This window comes from Vollenhovia emeryi, unplaced genomic scaffold (assembly GCF_000949405.1).
Source record: "Vollenhovia emeryi isolate VEMERY1.0 unplaced genomic scaffold, V.emery_V1.0 DF939182.1, whole genome shotgun sequence".
NCBI lineage: Eukaryota > Metazoa > Arthropoda > Insecta > Hymenoptera > Formicidae > Vollenhovia > Vollenhovia emeryi.
Genome location: NW_011967184.1, coordinates 1,040,722 through 1,060,194, shown reverse-complemented (window position 1 = coordinate 1,060,194; position 19,473 = coordinate 1,040,722). Strand labels below are relative to the sequence as shown.

Here is a 19,473-nt window from a genome sequence, read left to right as displayed (position 1 = left end):
GCTGTTGCGCCAGTCGTTGATTAATTCCTCGTTGTCGCGAGACTTAAAGTTCCTTTTGTCCCGTTAAGCCTGGCAGACAGACTGCGCAATCCGTAACGATGAACGACCGATACCTGGCCAGAGGCGCGCGAGCAGCCTCGTTATCGACGATCACGTTTGGCGCGCGTTCAACGGGTATCATTTCGTCGGTTTCGTCTAGTTGTCGGACGAAAATGTGTTGCGCCGACGGCATCGTAAAAGGCAGCCGCCGTAGAAATACTTAAAGGTCGAACCAGATTAGCAATTGCCGACTCGGATTAGATTGGAGACTGACGATTGTCCTCTAGCCAATGAGAGCCGAATAAATCGCTGGCTGCTTTGCACTCATTGGCTAGAAGACAATCGCCAATTCCAGTCCAATCCGCGTCGACAATCGCTACTCTGACTCTGCCTAAAGATCAAATCAAACTAGCCATTTCTGACTGGGATTAGATTGGGATTGGCGGCTGACGATTGTCCTCTAGCCAATGAGAGCCGAATAAATCGCTGGCTGCTTTACTCTCATTGGCTAGAAGACAATCGCCAATCCCAATCCAATCCGCGTCGACAATCGCTACTCTGATTCTGCCTAATGCTCGTATCACACTAGCGACTTGCGATTGCGATTGCATCGGCGATTACGATTGGCTATTTCACATTTTTATGGCTGCCTAGCCAATCACAATCGTCGATGCAATCGCAATCGCAGTCGCGAGTCGCTAGTGTGATACGAGCATAAAGACCAAATCAGACTAGCCATTTCTGACTGGGATTAGATTGGGATTGGCGACTGACGATTGTCCTCTAGCCAATGAGGGCCGAATAAATCGCTGACTACCTTGCTCTCATTGGCTAGAAGACACCAATCCCAATCCAATCCGCGTCGACAATCGCTACTCTGATTCTGCTTAAAGACCAAATCAGACTAGCCATTTCTGACTGGGATTAGATTGGGATTGGCGACTGACGATTGTCCTCTAGCCAATGAGGGCCGAATAAATCGCTGGCTGCTTTGCTCTCATTGGTCAGAAGACAATTGTCAATTTCAATCCAATCCGCGTCGACAATCGCTAGTCGCTTATTCGGCCTTAAGTCTCACGTCTACCAAATATCAAATACAGATCTGTCAAGCGGATTCCATATAAATTTCCACGGGTGCCATATAAAGTGCAATTTCTATAAATGTCGCATAAAGTATCGGATATACTGGAATTATAGCGATCCTGCCGTTCCGAGGGACCGGCACGAGGAGAAATCCACCGCGGTAACGCACCGCGCCGCGTAAACTGGTTTCCTATTCTCGTTTCTGGCCGAGCAAGGTCGTTCCCGTTGCGTGCGAGCGATCTCATTTGCGCCGTAATTCCTCGCTTATTTTTTGAGGTCCGCCGACGTCACGATCCGGGAGCGGCGGGGCAGAGGGGGGAGGAGAGGCCGCGCAGATCTCGCGCATACGATCGTTCCGAAAGTAAACGCATCGGCGGCGCACGAAAGGATAGATCTTATCGCGCCCGGCTCTCGAGCGCGATCCCCGTCTCGATCGTTTCCGTCGATTAATGTACTGGAAACTAATACGCCTAATTTAAGGCGTGTCGCTGAGACTCTCCTCCTCCTCCTTTTCCTCCTCCTCCTCCTTTTCCAACGCAAGAGCGGACGAGCTCCCGCATTCCTCACCGTAACAGGCGGTGCAATTATCAAACGCGCATCAAGACGCGCGCGCGCGCGCGCGCGCGGAGCCGTGCAATTAGCCGCCGTGATTTCTCGCGCATCGCACGTTCCGATTTCTACGTCTTCTGGATCTGGGGAGGCGTTCACGAATAATCCGGACTCTTCTCAGCCTTTGCATACCGATCGCGATCACGCGTCTGATTACCGTTGTAAAAGTTATCTGCGCTCGTGACATCTCCGTAAGTTCGTGCGAATTCAATTGTTTTTTCAAAACGAACCGTTTGACGATAACATCGAACACGACGATCCTTCTCGTCTCTTTTTCCCCTCCCCGTTTATTTTGCAGGTGGATTTAATAACGAAACTGTCAAGATCTTGTCTCCCAAAAAAGGAACCATTGAAAAAATTAATATATCTATTTGATATAATGAGAAACAGTCGGTGGAAAAATGACCAGTGCTAATTCCGTTTAACAATAAGATTGAAAACCGATTTTTAATCCTACCGATTTTATTCGACCCGAAGGCTAAACTTGGTATGAAATATTTAAAAAGTTGACTATCGTGATTCAAACTCTAATTAGTTGCGGTTCAGCGAACCCCGTCTTAATAATCGTGAGATGCACGTAAAGCGCCCGGCGCGCTATTGATCTTGAAATATCGACCGATCGAGATCGCGATTCAGTCACGACGACGATCCAGCCCCGAGACACCTGCACCTCGCGCGGAGAGCGAAGAGGCCTCGGCTGCGTGCCTTGACGACTCCTTTTAGAGTAATTACAACGACCCTGACACATACTCGGAAACGATTAAACAATGCGTGTGCGTAGTAGAGCCTCTGCATTCCGCGCGTAAGATAACTCGGACGTTTAGCTACGCGTGTAACATTGCCGTTCACTTATAGATATCAAATGTGTTGAAGATAAAAGATGTATACGCAAAATATCGGGCATTAAGATCCAGCATGACCGTCATCTTTCTATTATGTGATTTATTTATATTAATAAACAATAATGTCATGAATTAGGACCGATGCCAACAATTAAATTAGAAAGGGCCATCTATTTGTATTAAATTTGTTTGCCTTATATTTTTATTGAATAGGCATTAAAAATTTGTCTCGTTAATATTATTAATATTAATATTACTATTTCCTTTATTTCACCCGATAACATTTTATGCTCGATTGTTTGGATATAACATTTTAATGTAAAAAATAATAAGGTATCTAGTTTGTATAAATATTCCGTTTAGTTGGCGCCATTTGATGATATTATTTTTGTCGAGAAGATACTCTTGGGGAGGGGGAGAGAGAGAGAGAGAGAGAGAGAGAGAGAGAAGATAAAAATGTTTTTTTTCTAATAAAAGATATCCAAATAATTAAATTATATAATTCTTGATTTATTTATACGTGCCTGGTGCTGTATTAGAAATTTATCCGTCGATTGCGAGGCAACATTTCTAGAGAATTTTCTTTTAGAATTTATCTGAAAATCATACAATCTCGGGACATGGCATTTTGAAAGAATTTCAAAAAAATTCTTCGAAGTACCATGTTTCACGATTACATGATTTTAAGGGTGAATTTTAAAAGAAACTTCTCTCCGTTCAATTTTCAACAATCATCCCCGTTATAAGCGGATGTCGCTGGTGCACTTTGATGCTACTCCCACTTTACGTAACGGCACGTCGCTCCGTGCTTAAACGGGCGCCTTTAAAGAGCGTTAATCGGTGAAAGTGACGCTCGCACCTGGTCCCCCCTCGAGATAATCGAAGCCACGTTTTCGAAACCGCGCGCACAAATAGGGAGACGCCGATGTGGGTGGCGAGTCGAAAGCGGGAGTTACAGCCTCGTGCGATCGAGCGGCGCCGTATATTCGCGTTGCGCATCGGAAAGGTTTTCTCTCTCCTTCGTTACTTTAAACGCTCATGTGAGAGTCCCGGGCAACATTGTCTCTCCGCCAAGTGCCCCGATAAACCGGTGCCCCCCAGCTCGCAAAAGACGGAGGCGTCGCCGGGGGCATGAGATAGGTTGTCGCTGCGTTACACGTCCCTGCCCCTCCGCGACACTTGCGCGGCAACGTCCTTCGCAAGTGGATCCAATGCACCGTGAGAAAATAAATCCGGGCGCATTGTTTCGCGCGCATTGTCGGATGCTTTCTACGAAAGGAAACGCGCTCCACGGACGCTTTCCACAATCAATTCTCTCGCTCGCGCTCTCTGTGTCTCTCTCTCTCTCTCTCTCTTGGCTACTAGGTAACTTGCGTCCGTTTTTGGGAAAGTTTCCGGAAAGTTTTGCGACCGCGCGAAGTCGCGCGAGTAAAGTAGAATAATGTTTCATTTGTGCAGAAGTGTGTCTTCGCTTACTTCGCCGGGCTATTTTTATCGGTGTGCGTCGCCTAGAAAGTTATTCGTTTAATTAAACTGTTCTGCGTGCGGCGTTTCAAGATGCAACGCTGGCCGTTTTGCAACGCGTCTATTATGCGATATATCTAGTCTCGCCGTACATTCGCGTCTTCCGCAGAAATTGTCAACACTCTTGTTTCATTGTCGCGTTTCTTGTCCTTTCGAGAGCGCGATCTCCAGGGCGAAAGTAATTATTCACAGCAAGAGACAATGTCATTTTGTTCGACACTTTTAATTAAAAGTGTTCAACAGCGTAAAACTTCCTTGGCCAAGCTTAGCCAGAATTAGAAAATCTCTGACAGACGATCCTTTCCCGACACGCTCGATTAGGCGTTTAACGCCCAGTTTTTTCGAGCGCGTTTAACTCATCCTTCGTCCTCTACTATCCCCTTATGCCCGTTTTCACCAACGTCGCTTAACTTTGATCTCACTTTAATTCATCCTTTATCTCTTTCTAATTGTCTCCTTAGAAAAAGACAAAGGACGAATTAAACTAAAATCTCAAAGTTAAACGACTCTGATGAAAATCGAGGTCAGAACGAGACAAAGAATGAATTGAACCAGGGTTCAAGTTACACTCAGAATAAAAATATCTAGTTAGGCTGAACAAATGAGATACGTTGAAAATAGGTTGAAATCGTGTGTCTTCGAATCTACTAAATTTTTATTTACTTCTACTGAAAATCTGCCAGATCTCAAGAAACAGATCTGAATTCTCTCAGAAATTCTAGTCTCGATTAAATATATGTTGGTTAAGGTAAAGAAATCACTTCTTTGAAAATTAAATAAAAGTCTGGTAAGGTCAAAATTCCAAGAAACCTTTTTCTGGGCGTAGGCGACGTTGGAAGAACCTAGTCTAAAACGCCGTGTCAAACTTGATGGGGTTACATTTCTAATATCAGAAGGGCGCGATTACGTCTAGGGTGTACCCGAGAGAAGACCGCCATTGTTGGGAGAGAAAGAATCTACTCTAGTCTCGATCAAATAAGATTTTGATTAAGGTAAAGAAATTACTTCTTTGAATTAAATAAAAGTCTGGTACACAGAGAGAAAAAAATAGTTGCAGTTACCACAATCTCACTATAATTTATAGTCATTTTTGGACCCAACCATATTTTTATAATTCTTCCAACTACGTAAGTTATGGTTGACCTAACAATGTATTATAGTTCTCATAGACACAATATTGGTCCATGCAATTTATGATATGGTTGTCATAAACCAAAACGAGCTTTTAATTTGGTAAGGTGTGAATATAGTCAGGAATATAATTTTTATAGCAATTATCACTATAATAAAGACTATGAATATTGCAATAACAACCACAAGTAAAATTTCGAATAACTATATGTAATAGTAATTTCATTATATTCATTGTTTACATCACTTTGCACTCATAAAGAATAGTACAAGATAGCATCTTTCAAAGAAAAGATAAGCAATCTTATACGAATGCGTAAACTTATCCGTATTTATAACACCCTAAGCGGTTTTTTACTTACGAGAGAGTCTTGTACCGCGCGTCCCTCTAGTGAAGACATTCCGAACCACTTCACTTTTGTTTACCATGCGAATAGTAAAGTGGATGATAGAAAGTATAGTTAAATTTACTATTTTTGTACTTGCACCTACTATATAAAACTAGTTAATTTAGTTACTATTCACCATCTTAATATTTTACCAGAATAATGGTTAAAAGCTTCATAAATAATAGTAAAATTTTTATGCTGGTTGGCATCACTATGGCTATATGGTTGTTATTACTAATATTATAGTGATAATTGCTATAAAAATTATATTCCTGACTATAATTATTTTACTATGCAATTATAGTCGCAAATACTACGTACCTTTCTCTCTGTGTAAGGTCAAAATTCAAACAAACCTTATTCTGGGTGTAGGCGACGTTGGATGAACCTAGTCTAAACCGCCGTGTTAAAATTGACGGGGTTACATTTCCAACAATCCGACAGCAGGTATATTACATTTCTAATATCAGAAGGGCGCGATTACGTCGAGGGTGTACCCGAGAGAAGAGCGGTGCGTCATTATTTTAAGGGAGAGAAAGAATCGTTCTCTCTCCCTCTTGACCCCCGGGGTCGCGAGACGGGAGACTCGGCTTCTGCAGGGCGAGGGTCAGTCACGTTGGGCTCGAGGGACCCAGCGGTATACCTCGACTCGTGGGTGCGTGTGCGTGCGTGCGCGTGGGCGTTTCGTACCCACGAAACGCAGCAGCTGACTCACTCGGCGCGACCGTCCCCGCGGCGCGGCGGAGTCCGAAGCCGCGCGCCGATTCGCTCGTAGTGCGGCCCCGCGCTCGGAACCGGCGGCACGTGTTCCTCGGATAGGACTCGAGTCGACTTGAGTTACGTTCGACGTGCCGCGGCGATTGTCCCCCCGGCGTGGACGCGTGGCGAGGATGATCGACGACGACGTCGACCGGCGGAGGGAATCGAGTTGTTCGGCGGAGGAAAGTGGCTCTTGCCGCAACACGGGCCGTCAAAAGTGCATCTCGACGGAGACTGGGAGAATCTGAGAAAGGACAGATTGGTTTTTTTTTCCTTACCGAAAGGAAAGGGCGCGAATATACACCGGCGATCTCGGGAAATTTGCGCGCGGACGCAAACTGCATCCGACGCGTTCGGCGGATCGCGTGTCTCGGAGGGCTTTCTTTCTCACGCGAACAATCGTGCTCGTTCGCGGAGTGACTCGTCATCTCGGAAGTGCGTATCGATCGCGATTCTCGCCTCGTTATCTCCATTCCCGGGATCTACTGCCGCGAGTTAGTGCAAGTCATAGAACGTTCGCCGCGATTGGCGCGGCGATTTCTCCGACGGCGCTCGAGAGGATCCGACCGGATTGTGCGTGAAAACAAAACGACTCCCGACTGCCGCTTCTCCCCCACGGAGGGTGTCGGGATTCCATCGCCGATCGAAGACAGATGTTGGACCCGCGCCACGGGAGAATCCACGCGTTATCGGGAAGAAGGGGGCGACGCATTCCCGCGATGCAGCTGCAGCTGTCGGCGCAATCGTTGCTAATCGTTGCCGAACGTTGCTGGGCGTAGCTTCGCGTCCTGCGTTTCGCTAGTTGTCAGAGAAAGAGAAATATCGGAGGAGGGAGACGCGGAGTCGACGAGCGACTATCAAGTTATTAATAATCGCTCCGCGAAGTCGATCGCTGAAATTCAATTCATTCGCTGCTCCTTTCCGGACGCTTTCCCGGAAGCGAACTTGCGTCGCGAAGTCAACAATTCAGTCGGGAGGTGATCCCTCGAGAGCAAGCGGAGGACGTGATGAGTCAAGGTGTCACGATTAAGGCATCGTTTACACGATTTCCCTCGCTGTCGGCTCGAGTCTCTGGCATTCTCCGACGACGGGCACAGCGGAGAAATTTTCGTCGGCAAAAGTCTGAGGAGGCCGCGATGCGTTGCAATTTTTCACCTTGACTCCGCGACTCGAGGCGCGTCACCGTGCGAGAGGAGTCTTACTCGGAGGGGGGGCGATTGTCGAGAAAAGGCGAGGATGGCGAGCGAGGTGATGCTGGCGCCCACGCCGGCGACGTCCATATGGGAGGTGGACGACGTCAGGGATATGGTTAGAAGCGCGACCGTCACTACGATTTACGTAAGTCGGTCCTCGTGCATAAATCGCGCCACATTGTGTCCCGCAATCGGCACTCGGAATATATATCGGAATATATAGATGTCAAACTGTCATGAACTATTACTTTGTAAACGGTAGAAATTTGATTTTGCGTTAAACGATAAACCTTTCATCTTATATTTCTATATACCATATATATCTTATTTTATTGGGTAGGCTTCATAGCAGCTATCTTTGCTGGTGCACTACCTTTTGCTTGTATTGTTTGTCAAACACCTTATTGTATTGTATAAAGCAATAAACATAATAATAATATATCGTTCGACTTCTCGCGATTTTATATTATCCGCGCAAGGCATATCCTTTCGATCTAATAGACTGAACGTAAAGTATGTAAAGAGTTTTATAATTTTTTAAGACGAGAAACTATCCTTGTCGAGCTTCGCCACAGGAAAGTCTCGGGGACATCGTGCAACTTTTTTTCCTAAGTTTAGTTTGAATTAAAAAAATCGCACACGGAGAGACTTTTCTCTGGAAATTTACCCCGAAAGTCATGTGATTGTGGGACAACGTGGCATTTCGAAGCACTTTATGAGAGTCTTTTGAAATTTTACCGCACGTTCTACTAGTAAAATGCATAGTGAAGTTTCCAAAGCTCATAAAATGTTCAGAATAAACTTGAAGAAAACCTTTTCTCCGTGTGTAATTCTTGGGGGGCGAGAAACTATCTTTGTGGAAGCGGATATGGAAGCTTCGCGGCATTGTAGTACAATGTTTCTTTTCCTAAGCCTGCGGTCCGAGCTTGTCGGACGCCGTTCCGTTTCTCGGCCGCTTTATCTGCGGTTTTGCGTGCGGGCGCACGCGCGCCGAGACGCAGCCCGCGCGAATCAAGACGGCAGCGATCCGCGGTTACTTTGTGCACGCTCTTGGCGTGACGAAGGACAATAGTGCCAAGGACAAGATTTCACTCCTGAACGCTAATCGAGCCGGTCGTCACGGGCGGCGAACAGTGCGACGCTCGGAATCCGGTGGCGCACTTTCGATCTCGCGAACGCGCGATTTCGCTCCGATTTCGATCAGATTTCGATTCCCTTCTCGCGGCGCAAGTCGACGCGACTGGGCCTTCATTCAGGAAAACAGCGCGAAATCGGTAGCGCCTAGAGACCCTGCAATCAGAGACTGGTCATGGGAGCTCGTCAAATTCCTGCGAGTGAGAGAGAAACATAGGCTATCTCACTCTTCTACGATCATAGAATCGATAAGTAGAATCTTCTACGATTCTACGATCGTAGAAGATCTCGAGGATCACTAAAGACTGGCCATAAGAGTTGGTCAATTCGGTCAAATCGATAAGTAGAATCTTCTTACGATCGTAGTGAGATAGTCTATGTTTCTCTCTCTCTCACTCGGAGGAATTTGACCAACTCTTATGGCCAGTCTCCGATTATAAGGTCTCTAGCAGCGCCGAGGGTAGAGAGTCGCTCTTTTATTAACGTCGCGTATCGGCCTCGCACTTTTTTCCCGATCGAATCGCGGAAGAACGAGGGCGTTATACCGACGCGGCTTCCGCGGATCGCAATTTGCGACACGCTCCGGCGGCTTCTCGCCGCGCTGGGAGGTGTTGTCGACTCTTGTTGCACAACTAATTAATGGGTCGATCGCGTATGCGGAACGTGCCCGCCGGAGATCTTACGGCTGCGCGTTCAATCGATCGTTCGCCGGCGATACGCAATTACGCCAAGTCCTTCCAGAGTTAATCCGCGAGTGAGGCACATTAGGGTGCTGTTTCATTAGTCGTACGACAAATTTGTCAGACGTGCCGAGACTGGTCGCGGGATAGAAAAGTCCTCGAGACATTTTCTATTCTGCAGCTTAACCGATACGCTTGGAAAGTTTATTTTACGACAAACGAAATATCACGCACTGTCGGAAAACATATTTGGATGCGGTTCATAAGATACGCACTTAGCCAAACCATTCGTACATTTCCTTTACTTTTTATCAGACACGCACTGTTAAATTTAACGCAACGAGTAGTCGCCACTGCTCCTGTTCAATCTGTCGTTAGTTTTAACTATCACGTGTAGTAAAATTTATTTTAACACAAATTGTAGTAAATCCATTTTATGGTTTCTTTTAACTCTAATTTTTTAACTAATACGAATTATTCAATGCCGCCAGCGATAATTAACGACGCCAGTGGTTTCCTGACAATACCTGGCATTTTTAATAATACACAATCTAATTTTTTAATTAATTAGATTAACGACGTGTTGAGTAGCAGCGGCGGCGACTCTCTACTTATTCATTGTGAGTTAAATTTAACGCTACAAATTTAACAGAGTAGGAGCTGGTCTTGTCGGCCGAATGAAGGTTTTCGTGCGTGTTATCTCTTATTACAATTAGCGTTCCCTTCGGTCCGCACTTTCGATCCACTTCGGGCGTGGATTGCCGAAGTCGCGTAGGTTGCCATGGAATGGCACTCGACTGCCCACTCGGTAATTCGCGTTTCAGATCGCACGCGCGACGTTCCGACAAGTCGGTCCGTGAAGCCGTTTCACGCTTACGTAAATTGTAATGTAAAGTATGTCCCCTTTGCCGCGCGAATTCCTCTGAATTTTGTCGCCGGGACGTCTTTGGTTTTACCTTCAAGACGATTTCACTCCCGTGGAATTTCGATTCTCCACTCGGGGGGGGGGGGGTTAGACAATGACGAAACGAAGTGTGATGTCATTGCCGAGTTTTATGTAATCTAACGTAAGTGGGGCAATCCTTTCAAATGCACTTGCTGAATAAACGCTCGTCGCGCGGAATTAGACGTCGAAGCGAGTATCGCGGATACGGCCTGTCGAGGTTAAAGTATACCTGAGCTCTTATTGATGAGACTAGTGTCGGATGCGTCGAGCTGTCCTAGGACGAACTTTGTAATTTCGCTTCGACGTCTCACCGCAAGAATTAAGAATTTCCTCTAGAACTTGGCGCGGAAATTATCACGGAAAGTGTGAACGTTCCCCAGATAGATTAAAACATCTATACATTTTTAATATACAGGCAAGTCCTCTATTATGGAATAGGATTCTGTGAGATACACTAGTACACGAAGAGATTTCTCTGCAAATTTATCCCGAAAATCATATGATCGTGGGACAGCTTGGCATTTTGAAAAACTCAAAGCCTATCACACAATAGGAAAGCACAGACAATAGGAACAGGGAATAACACAGGCAACAGAAATAACTAAATTTCAACTTACCAGAAACCGTGTGTCGACGCACAATGGAATATGGAATAGGCAATAAGAACAGAATTTCCGACGCGTTGGATTTCTGTTCCCTATTCCCTGTGCCTGACCAATCGCAGTTGAGACTCTGGGACAGGCACGTGGTTTCAAAAAGCAGACGATTGGACAGCATTCCTATTGCCGACGAATTATTGTGTCTTGGCATTACGTAGATTTCTATTCTGTATTTCGATTCCTTATTCCTATTGCCTGTGCTTTCCTATTGTGTGATGATAGGCTGAAGATTCTTCGAAATACGGTGTTGTCCCACGATTACGTGATTTTCAAGACAAATTAAAAAAAATCCCTCAGTGTAGGTTTTTCAACGTCCAAATTTAATCACAAATCTTTTTTCGCAACGATTACACGATCTAACGATCCATTTTCCAAGGGCAATAAATTCATTGTGGAACCAACAGATGATGCCTATTAATTTAGCAGAAACTCCGCTATCTCAATAGCAGTCTATCTCATAATACGGGACTTTCCTCTCTGTACAATATGGTCTACACTAATAAATAAAAATATACTAATTACCAAATTAATAAAATTCGTATGGCTCAAATGTGATAAACACAAATTTGAAGGAATATAGGACTAAGAGCCGTGACGGGGTGTTAGTGTCTGAATATTTTATTCTAAATTTATTGCGAAAAAATATTACCTCAGCCAGGCTTTGAACCTGGACCTCTCTCTCGCTAGGCGGGCGTCTCAACCAATTCGACCACCGAGGCATATGGAAATATTCATCGCAATAATTACAATATGACAAACTAATTATAATGTGATAGAGTACTCAGAAATTAAACGTCTTTACAAGGTTTTATTTATAAAGCATTAACGATGGGACTTCCAAATATTATCCTCAACGTAGCGATTGCACGCTGCCTTGTCTCCCTCTCGTCCTCTTTGTCGGCTTTATGACTCTCGTGGGCGGGTCGAACCGGGAAAAGTGAATTCCCGTATTTGGTAGCGGTGCCGTTACGCGATTGTTATTCACGAAAACTCGGTGACGTGTCGAACGTACGTGTACGATCCCGTGCACCCGCGGCGAGCGGTAAAGTCTCAGCTCGACGGATCAAAGGGAGAAAGTGCACGGTGAAAGAAAGAAAAGGAATAAATCGAGCTCGATTTCCACCGTCGTTGTACGAAGGGCCTCTCTCTTTCCGGCACCTTTCGCCGGCTCCTTCAAACTTTTTTTAACTTCACTCGAGTCGCGCTCACCCGCGTCCCCTTCGGATTCACCTCGCCACTTTGCACGGCGCTTTGCCCGAAAACCAGTTAGCAATTCACCAGGCCGTTAAATTGTCTCGAGTATATGTCACGTCCGTTAAAGCACTGCGACTTTGAACCGTTAAAATGACACAATTGTCAATGCAGTTAGTATGATTGCCAGTCTAACGTTAAGAGATTATCTGTAGCGAAAAAGATTCGTGATCTTTTAATTTTCGTCAAAGCTATTCCAATGCAATTAATGCTAAGCGCCTCAGTGGTCGAATTGGTGAGACGCGCTCGCCTAGAGTGTACGTAATTTCAAACCCCGAGGTAATATTTTTCGCAATAAACTTTCTGTATTATTAAAAATGCCAGATATGGTCAAGAGAACACTGACGTTGTTATTACTGCTGGCGACATTTGGGAATATTCTTATTAGTTAATTTAACGATATTTAAAATTGCGCCTGTACAGTTACACCAACTTAATTCATGTACTGGCAACCCTCATTTATTTGTGCTGTCTCATAACATGAGATAGTTGCACCAGTTAATATTTATACATATTATTATACCACCATCTTGTCATCACTCGGTTCCGGTGAGTTACCGAAATTTAAATTCCCAACGTACATTTTTTTAACGACATTTACGTTTTTCTTTTAGTAATTCTAAAACGTGACCTCTCGCCCTCTTTATGGCGGTCACCATTTAGAGAATTTGAACACGTTAGAGGATAACTCTCGATGACAGTATTTCGTTTAAGCGTCATACATCCTGTGTCTATTTAGGTATTGCATTTATTGTTCCTATTCGTAATCAAGTTTTTACATTGTTAAACTGTTCCAACACCAAGTATTATTTTTTGATCCTATAAGCCTCACACAGGATGACCCGAAAATGGGTCGAAACGTTTGGTTATTAATTAATAAAGTGATTAAAAAGTTGATTGGATAATTTCGCACGGACACCTGCGGTTGGCTCGCACTAGCCCTTTTTCCATACCTTGCTATTAATTTCATGTTATCGTACGCTACACTTACTGCGGTACACTCGCGCTACAATACGAGACCGCATTGCGATTCGAAGTCGAACTCCGCTGCAAATTTATGATTCGTAATTGTCAAGAGTCAGTCGGGCTTTCCACCGTGCTCCACGCTCCAGTATTACATTTGACGTTCCATTTGACACCGTGAACAATAACCGCAGTCGATATAACATTTTCGAATTATTCGTATCGTCGACTGCACTCCGCTCGATCGTTTCGCTAATCGACAGAGTGCACTTTCCTTTAACGCGGCGAGTTCCCTTCCAATCGGGAATCAAGTGCCGGCAGGGAAAAGAGCTCGACTCCTCGCGCCTTGACAAATTCTCCCTCGACAAATCGCGAAATTCAGCATAAAGGTCTTTTCAGACCAGGTTTGGTCTACGCACTTTCTGTCCATTTGGAGAAATAAAGCATGACTACGATATTACAATTTCGAAGTGTATCCCGTAAGATTTTCGCTCTTTAGCCTTTCTTTCCTTCTTTTCGCTCTTCGTTCCTCTCTCCCTTTGTTCTACTGTTGCAGCTTATGAAGACGGAGCTTACGGAACATTTTTGCGAAACAAATTCCATTAAACTAATAAAAATATTCTTCAATGTCGCGAGCAGTAAACTAACTTCAGTGTTTTTGTGAGCATATCTGGCATTTGTACCCTGGCTGAGGTAATATTTTTCGCACTAAATTTTCTGTATGTTATTAAAAATGCCAGATATGGTCAAGAAAACACTGAAGATCCCTTTAAATTCGCAGTTTCCACGCTGTGCGATGCACGAAGTAAACGGTACTTTCCATTTACCGACACAAGTTGGCACAAGTATCATTTTGTCCTTGTTCACTGGATGTTGAAAAAAGGCAGAGTGATGCTTGTGTCGACTCGTGTCGCTAAATGGAAAGCACGAAAAATTTGCAGAATCCCGTCGCGAATCGCACACGTCTGTCTGAAACGAGCTTAAAGCGGCGCGCCTGTTTATCCCGCGGCTTTATCAGCCGCAACGGGCTCCGGATATTTAATTTCTACCTTTGGTTTCTACCTGCGCACGGCGCGCATTCTTATGCGCGCGTGGGTGCGTGTGGGTGTACGGCACCGGTTTGCGATCGACTCGACGTGCGTTTTTTCTTTTCTTCATCCTTGGGGGGACGGTAAGTTTTCTGAGGGGGCGTCTAAATTATTTTCCGAGCGCTCCGCTCCTTCTGCCGTCCAATAATATTATCGTAACATCTAACTGCCGTGCGTGAGCGCGCGTTTAAATTTAAGTGTACGACGCGGAGAGGCTTTCCTTTTTCTCGCAATTTGCGGTTTCTGAATCATTTTCCTTTTTATATCGACGCGTTTCAACGAGCGAGAGACGTCTATCTAGTTTCGGAAGTTACTCAACCGTCTGCGAGGTAATCTTATCTCTCTCCCCTCGCTCTTATCTGTAAAAGGCATAATCCGAAACCACGATCGCCGCCTCTGTCTGTCGCCCCAGTGTCGCGTACTGTTTGCACGCAGGCTTATCGCCCTTCGCGGCGAGTAGTTCGAAGCAGTGCGTTTGCATATCTACTCAAAGAGGCGATTACAACGTCGACCGCACCATTGTCTCGCGCGAGATGCATCCGCGATACTTTCTCCGCGCGACGCGCGCTTCACCTTTATTCCAATTGCGTCGAATATCCGCAATGCGACGTACAGAAGTTTAAGCCAACGGCACACGGTACACTTTTTCTTACTGGATTGCTTACGAGAACCAATAAGGATGCAGAGTTTTAAGCCAACGGCACACGGTACTATTTTTCCTACTGGATTGCTTACGTGAACCAATCAGGATGCAGAGTTTTCGAACAGGTGACTCAAGGCTGAATCCTGATTGGCTCTCGTAAGCAATCTAGTAGGAAAAATAGTATCGTGCGCCGTTGGCTTTAGATCAGATGACTTAAGACTGAATCTTGATTGGCTCTCGTAAGCAATCCAGTAGGAAAAATAGTATCGTGTGGCGTTGGCTTTAGATCAGGCGACTTAAATAAACTGGATTACTTACGAGAGCCAATTCAGGATTTAAGCCAACGGCACACGATACTATTTTTCCCACTGGATTGCTTACGAGAGCCAATCAGGATTTAGCTTTGAGTCACCTGATCTAAAACTCTGCATCCTTATTGGTTCTCGTAGGCAGTCCAGTAAGAAAAATCGTATCGTGTGCCGTTGGCTTTAGCCTTAAGTTACCTGGTTTAAAATTCTGCACTCTTATTGGTTCTCGTAAGCGATCCAGTAGGAAAAATAGTATCGTGTGCAGTTGGCTTAAATCCTGGTTGGCTCACGCAAGTAATCCAGTAGGAAAAATAGTATCGTGGGCCGGTTGGCTTTACTCTGTCTCGCGCGCGTGTGTGCGTGTCGCGGACAATAAGTATAAACATGTTATAATTTGTAACTGTAGCGACCGTGGCGCAGAGAGATGAGCGCTGCTCCAATGGGCCAAAGATCGGAGTTCGAATCCAACCAAAGCCCGTTGGTTTTTATTTGATCGCTTCCCCTCGGAAGTTGGCACCGAGAGTATCTCATAAACATTCTTCTCCAGAACTTTTCTGAATTTGGCGTTAAATTGGTCCCATAAATTGACGCACAAATATACACGAAAAGGGTCACGACTAGTCGTGACGCTCAGATCGAGCGTGGCGCGATTGGCTAATCACCTGTTCGCCTTAAACTTCTGCGATTTGTGCGACTTGTAGGAGGCCAGGGTCCTACATGGATCTCTGGTGCCGAGAATCATGATGAGTATTCATTCTTTTCGAGATCTAATGATGATATACATTCTCTGAATTTATAAATCGCAAATATATATTTATTGGACTAAAGGACTAAGAGCCGTGACAGGGTGTTACTGTCTAAATGTCATTATTTCTAAGAAATTTAGAATAATATATTTAGATATTAACCTGTTACGGCTCTTAGTTTTTATTCCTTCAAATTTGTGTTTATCACATTTGAGCCATACGAATTTTATTAATTTGTTAATTTACGCGGACGTAACACGCGTTTCTTACTTTCATTTAATTATTTGGTCGGTTGGGAGGGTAATAATGGGGATACATGGTATGGATAATTGTACTGTGTTTTAAGACTGACGATTTAAGTCGGCGCGCAGTTCTCATTTTCGAATACTGTCACGATAGGTGGCATTCGGGATTCATCATTAGACTGTTTATTGCGATGAATATTGCCATATGCCTCGGTGGTCGAATTGGTTGAGACGCCCGCCTAGCGAGAGGGAGGTCCAGGTTCAAAGCCTGCACGGAGAAAAAGTTATGGATATCACAACAATAAAAAACTGTTAATTTCCGCCCATCAATACAAAAGGGTTGTGAGAACCACAGTACTTTGGAAATGACCTATGCGTTGCTTCAACCTTAGTGAGGGTAACTGCTTTATGGATGTTACAACTGTAAATAATTATGCTTAGATACACTTGCTACAATCACAGTTATATATATATATATACAGGGTAAGGTAAACGCCCCACCCTGTATATATATATATATATATATATATATATATATATATATATATGGTATATGTATACACTATATGTTTTCCTATCTTAATCTGATGTTAAGAAAATCTTTAAAAAAACTTTCGCAAATTTTGATTTACTGTTAGTATACTGAAAACATGCTGCAGGGATAAATTCTAACCTAAAAATGTTTTATTTTGAGTGTTACTTACCTATGAAAATAGGAATCCAATTTTCAAATCCTATACTTTCAAGATAAAGCTCGCAGGCTTGATCCATTATAAAAAAGTATAAGGATATGCACAATATACACACTTTAATCAAATTCTCTTCGCGAGTTGATATGTTACGCTGTGATGGAGACAAGAGAACTCGTACTATGCAACTATATACATATCTTATAGATCTCTCAATCACATGCCATTTGTTCTGCAGACCACAGTACAGAGATAACAATAATCCTATGGTTGAAGCAACCATATATGAGGGTATTCTAACCGAATGTTATTTATCAAAAGACTAAGACTTGAGAGAATCGTATAGATGAGCATACCCTAACAGCTACATTCAATGTAATATCAATGTAATTTGAACTTGCATATATTTTTTTTCTAATCATAGAGAATGTTGTTGTAACAACAATAACCATTTTCTCCGTGTGGCTGAGGTGATATTTTTTTCGCAACAAATTTAGAATAAAATATTTAGTCACTAACACCCTGTCACGGCTCTTAGTTCTTTATTCCGTCAAATTTGTGTCTGTCACATTTGGGCCATACGAATTTTATTAATTTGTATATTTATGTTTATTGATTTTCACGTTTGCTCAATACATTTTGGCGGAAATAATTAAACGGGAGCTCGATCGCGCGCGCACGTGCGCAATGCAGCTGCGCTGCAGCAGGAAGGCGCGAACTTGGCGGAGAACGTGATGCAAATGTAAATAGGCGCGCACCGCGAGGACGGAAATACGGAATGCGCCGTGATCGACGTTGTTATTGACAGCTACCATTCAGAAAATTTTCAAGACGTCTTCAAACGTGCCTGCCTGTTGTGTCTATATTTAAACAAATTCTAAAGTGCGCGGCTACGGGAGCGGAGCTACGAAGGAAGGGACACGCGCGACATGCGTTCCGGCGACGTATTTGTTTCTTTTCTTAATTACTTTGCTTAATTTATTCGAGAACCTTCCCGACTTGGCCTCGCTTGACGAGTTATCTATTGCGATAATGATTTTGTCAACACTATATTCACGGCCTAAACCCGTGCACGAGCTCATAATTGCACGTGCATTTTGCATTCGCCGAGAGTACGCAACACGTTGCCGCGTATATTTTTGCGAGAGTTAATTAACGCCGCCGTGCCGCGAGATTGATTAGAGGCGCATTGTAGATTAATCGGTTGTTGAGTGACTCGGCACATTTCGGCCACCGCGCCGTAATTAGTTTATGAGGGGTACCTGTGAATGCTGCGAGCGTGAAAGTGGCAGAGATCTCACATAAATCACGAAGAACCGGGGTTTAATTTGCGAAATTGTAAGTAATTCGTTTGTGAAATCCGCCGATTATTATAACAGCGATGCTCTTCACGCGCGGTTGTAGCGATCAATTTATTTTAGGTGGTCGCGATTTCACCTTTCTTCGCCGAGATCGACAATTGTTGCAGCAAGCCTCTTTGCAAGCCTTTGTTTTACTGTCTGACTTCGTGTCTCTGCGCTGCAAGTATTTCTTTTAGTCACGTTAAAAGCCTTCAATGTCGCCGCCAGTAATAATTAAAAGACTTCAATGATGAATTGACCATGTCTGGCAAATTTTATGTTCATAACTCACAACGTTTCGACCATGGTTTGTGGTCCTTTTCAAGCGATATTGTATCAAATGTTCAGTGTAATAAATTAAAGGAACCGAGCTTAGGTTCACGAGAGGCAGAACATAAAACATTGCCAGACATGGTCAAGTTATCATTGAAGTCTCTCAAAAATTCCAAATTCAAGAAAACTGTCTCCCTTTTCAAGCATCTAATTAAAAAAAAAGACTAGGGTCTTGTTAATTCATTGCAGCTTAGAAACTTGAGCCAACGGCACACGATACTATTTTTCCTACTGGATTGCTTACGAGAACCAATAAGGATGCAGTGTTTAAAGCCAACGGCACACGATACCTACTATTTTTCCTACTGGATTGCTTACGAGAGCCAATCAGGATTTAGCCTTAAGTCGCCTGATCCAAAACTCTGCATCCTTATTGGTTCTCGCAAGCAATCCAGTAGGAAAAATAGTATCGTGTACCGTTGGCCTTAGATCACGTGACTTAAGGCTAAATCCCGATTGGCTCTCGCCAGCAATCCAGTAGGAAAAATAGTATCGCGTGTCGTTGGTTTTACTTGTTCACAAGTTATTACAAGCTGAGCAAGCAACATCCTGCTGCTTTTATCGAGGAATAATCGATTTTAAGTTTGTCAATCACCTTCGCGAACTTATTTCGACTATTGTCCGCGTTCTCTTTAAGAGGATGCTGGAGTGATTCTGCACTTTTGCACCTTTCTAACCTAAAAACTGTCAGTTCGCGGAAACATTTGTGTAATATACAAATTAAATGGCTTACGTGTACAGATCGAGAGCAGCTTGCTATTCCGGCCAAATGAAAGAACAATATGGCATCACTGAAACTAAGTTTGTAAGGCTAATAAAAAATAATAGTGAGCAACACATACATACAGTACATGTAGTATGTGTGTTGCTCACATTATT

At 44.0% G+C, this 19,473-nt stretch overlaps 1 protein-coding gene across 7 annotated transcripts in view; it reads left to right on the top strand.

Annotated features, from left to right (window-relative positions):
- The window catches only part of LOC105562921 (patronin), a 79,481-nt gene that overhangs the window by 7,076 nt on the left and 52,932 nt on the right, over nucleotides 1-19,473 (top strand). The window contains exons 1-2 of one of the 7 annotated variants that reach the window (XM_012014101.1): nucleotides 4,581-4,889; nucleotides 5,956-7,714. The exons of the other annotated variants lie outside the window; for them this stretch is intronic. Coding sequence (XP_011869491.1) covers nucleotides 7,613-7,714 — 102 coding nt within the window. The 5' untranslated portion in view covers nucleotides 4,581-4,889; nucleotides 5,956-7,612. Of the gene's footprint in view, nucleotides 1-4,580; nucleotides 4,890-5,955; nucleotides 7,715-19,473 lie in introns of those variants that run through there. 7 annotated transcript variants of the gene reach the window in all.